The sequence below is a fragment of the Loxodonta africana genome, chromosome 7, assembly GCF_030014295.1.
Source record: "Loxodonta africana isolate mLoxAfr1 chromosome 7, mLoxAfr1.hap2, whole genome shotgun sequence".
Classification (NCBI taxonomy): Eukaryota; Metazoa; Chordata; class Mammalia; order Proboscidea; family Elephantidae; genus Loxodonta; species Loxodonta africana.
The window spans coordinates 75641173-75645090 of record NC_087348.1 but is presented as its reverse complement, the minus strand read 5'-3'; the positions used below and the strand labels follow the sequence as shown (position 1 = coordinate 75645090).

General features: G+C 38.3%; 1 protein-coding gene across 1 annotated transcript; it reads right to left on the bottom strand.

Moving 5' to 3' along the window:
- Nucleotides 1-430: 430 nt before the first annotated feature.
- Nucleotides 431-1375, bottom strand: LOC100671661 (olfactory receptor 5P76-like). The gene has a single exon (XM_064289178.1). It carries the CDS (start codon nt 1373-1375, stop codon nt 431-433), a length of 945 nt encoding a protein of 314 aa, XP_064145248.1.
- Between the last annotated feature and the right edge of the window lie 2543 nt (nt 1376-3918).

Below are 3918 nucleotides of genomic sequence, written 5' to 3'. Positions count from 1 at the left end.
TCTGGTTCCACTTTGTTATTTCCCCTCAGAAAGTACTCAGTCAAGGCACAGCTAGGATTATCAGGCTCATCTCAGCATAATCTGCTATTCAAAAAGAACACGGCATTAAAGGTTTGGAGGTATGATAACCTTGACTTATGACATAGAACTGCTTTTGAAAAATGTGTGAATAAAACTTGAAAAGGATATTCAGTGGATTGATTTTTTTCCTGTAAACCAATTTGTGTTTCTTAATTATAAATTTAATTTATTTTTTTAAAGTTAACTCACTCTTTTCTTTAATTACTGTCTGAAGATCCACCCCCAGGTATATTATGAAGCCCCATATGGGTTAATTATATGCAGATATATTTTGCCCACAGAAACCAAATATCTTTTAATATTACATTAATGGTATATTATTGCATCAAACCCTACAAAATCAGAGGTTTTAAGAAAATATTTTTCTACCAATCTGTCTCTTCACAGCAGCCTTAATCTCATTATTCCTGAGACTGTAGATGAGGGGGTTCAACATGGGGATCACCACCATGTAGAACACAGACACCACCTTGCCCTGATCAGTCGAGTAGCTGGACTTGGGCATCACATAAATGAATGTAATGGTCCCATAGAACAGAGTGACTGCAGTGAGGTGGGAGGTGCAGGTGGAGAAGGCCTTGCGGCGACCCTCAGTGGAGTGCATCTTCAAGATGGTGATGAGGATATAGATATAGGAGGTGGCTATGACAAACACTGTGACCACAATGATGGAACCAGCAGAAAATGAGGGGACCACTGCAGGGATACTGACATCAGAACAGGAAAGTTTAACTAAAGGAGCAAAATCACAGAAAAAATGATTGACTTGATTTGGTCCACAGAAGAATAAAGAAAAGATGGAAATCATAAAAGAGGAAGCATTGAGAAAACCACCTACATAAGCCACAGAGAATAACTGATCACAGACTTGTGTGGACATTTTAGTTGAATAAAGCAGTGGGTTGCAGATTGCTACAAAGCGATCATAGGCCATGGCAGCCAGAAGACAGCACTCAACTGTCCCGAAGAAAGCAGCTGAACCAAGCTGGATGGCACATCCAAGAGAGGAGATTGTATTTTCTTCCACCAGGAAGTTTACAAGCATATTGGGTGTGACAGAGGATGAATAGCCTGTGTCAGCCAAAGCCAAGTGGCTCAGGAAAAAATACATAGGATGATGGAGCTGAGAAGAGATTCTGATCAGAATGATTATGCTGAGATTGCCAGATATGGTCACCAGATAGATGCATAGGATGACCATGAAGAGGACGACCTGAAGGGTAGGATCTTCTGTTAAGCCCAATAAAATGAACTCTGTCACTGCAGTGTGGTTCCCATCCACCAGGGAATCCATGAGACAATGTAGCTGGTGTCAGAAAAAATCTGTGATAAAAAAATTGCATTAAATAAGTTATAAATTTCATGGCTGCATTTTCATTAATACACATATGGAAAGTCATTATAAATAAAGATATCATTCAAGTGGCATTGTGTATTAACATGTAATGATAAATATTTGTCTTTACCTGTCGATATGCAATTATATTTATTTACATTTATTGTTTTTGGAAAAAACATCAGAAAATTCAATATATGATGATTTTCCTTTTTATATTATACTTTTCCAAAAATGCATTTAAATTGGTTTTTAAATCTAAAAAATAAAAAATAGAAACTGATTAGAATAACAAAAAGGAATGGCGAGTATAATACAAAGAAAAATATAGGTTTTATACTGAAAACTTGAGAAAAAGCTACCACTTATTACAAGCTTAGTAAATGATGATAATAGGGTTAAGATATATATATATATATATATATATATGTACACCCATACCCAAAGCCAAAACAAATGTGTATCTGTCAAATTGATTCTGACTCACAGTGACCCTATAGGACAGAGTAGAACTGCCTCACAGGGCTTCCAAGGAGCAGCTGGTGAATTTGAACTGCCAACTACTTGGTAGCAGCTGTAGCTCTTAACCACTGCACCACCGTACATAGTTCCATTTTATTTTCTGTAAAATAATATTAAGTGCTTTCATTATTATTTTGTAGATGACGGAAATGAGTGAAACAGATGATGTAACCTGTACAAGGTTACATAGCAAGTGGGGAGTCAAAATGTGATTGCCAGCAAGTCTGACATTTCTTTAGTAACTATGCTATAAATGAAGTTAAATAATACGTCAAGGTCCAGTGCAATAGGTGGGTATTAGATTATCCTTTAAGGATTTTGATAGCAAATATATAAGAGACTAGTTAGTTAATATATTTTACAATGTCTATGGGTCACTTCGGAGCCTTGGTGGTGCAGTGGTTAACAGGTAGACTGCTAACCAGGTTGGCAGTTCAGATCCATCAGCAGCTTCTCGGTAACCCTGTGGGGCAGTTCTACTCCTTCCTATAGGGTCATTATGAGTCAGAACCTACCAGACAGCAATGGGTTTTGGTTTGGGTTTATTGATTAAATAAGATCATCTGCAAAGAATAGAAATACAATTGATTTTGATAATTGTACCAGAAGGAAATTTCAAATTAGGGATGGAAGGAGTCACCTTTTGTTAATTTATTAAATTTTTAGATATTTTTAATTTAAATTTTTAAAAATTTATAGATTTTAACTATTTAATTTTATATATTTGCTTTATCAAGCACAGGTAGTCCCTGACTTTGACCTGTTTCCAGTCTGAGAAATCTGGCGTAAATCAGTTCTGATGCAGGGCGAATATTTTTATTTTATTTTTTTTAGTTTTCATAGCCTGTTATACAGCAGTGTTTGGAACAGTAAATCCTAACATTGAACATCTTTGAGTGAACTTTTGAGAATGATAAATCAGCAAATTATGTACTGTAACATTGTATGTAGTACATATTATTAACAGTGAGATACAAAACAAAAACAGGCAGTCCTAAGTGTGGCTCATCCGTAACTCATAAATTGGGGACTACCTGTAGTCTGAAATATCAATCCAATTTCTATGCAAAACACTGTATGATTAATAATCAGGACATAACTAAAGTGCAATTATTCAAACAAGTAAAATCATTTCCTACTCTAATAACGTTTTCTAATTGGAGCATTGTAGAATAAAATTATATAATTTTTTAACATAATACAGATCTGCATTGGTCCATCATACATTCTGTGAAATAGGATGCTATGTGATTTGGACGTTATACTAACACCGTATTAAAAACCCTGTGGGAGTCAGCTTCCAGTCGTCCTTGTCACTGCCATTGCCACTGCTGCTGCTGGAACTGCAGGTGGAGGCCAGAGGAATGGGTGGCGATGGAGAGGAAGTGAGGGGGGAGAGGGCAGAGCGCGCCCAGCCCCACCCCCTGTTAGGAGCAGCCAGGGCCCGCCCCCGCAGCCCGAGCCGCAGCCACCACCTGACAAAGCCCAAGACCCCACGCCCAGAGCCCTGTGCTCTGACTCGCCTGCCTGTAACCCACCTATGGTCCAGTGCTGCAAGAGTTTGGGTTTGGGGGTCTTTAAAATGATTTAAAAAAAAATTCTTGCTGTGGGCAATCAATTCTGACTCAAAGCGACCCTATAGGACACAGTAGAACTGCTCTATAGGGTTTCCAAGGAGCAGCTGGTGGATTTGAACTGCTGACATTTTGGTTAGTAGCTGAGCTCTTAACCACTAGGCCATCAGAACTCCATTTAAACCATTTAAAAACAAGCAGACCGTAGCCAACAAGTCCACTTTGACTCATAACAACCCTGTAGGACAGAGTAGAATTGCCCTATAGAGTTTCCAGTGAGTGCCCGACAGATTCAAAATACCAACCTTTTGGTTAGCAGCTGTAGCTCTTACCCACTACACCACCAGGGTTTCCTGAGAACCATTACAGGGAAATGATAAACAAAAGGACAGCTGCTTTCCCTTT

What these genes read in the sequence shown, in the direction of transcription:
- LOC100671661 (XM_064289178.1), bottom strand. Translation starts at nt 1,375, where the DNA reads ATGGATTCCCTGGTGGATGGGAACCACACTGCAGTGACAGAGTTCATT.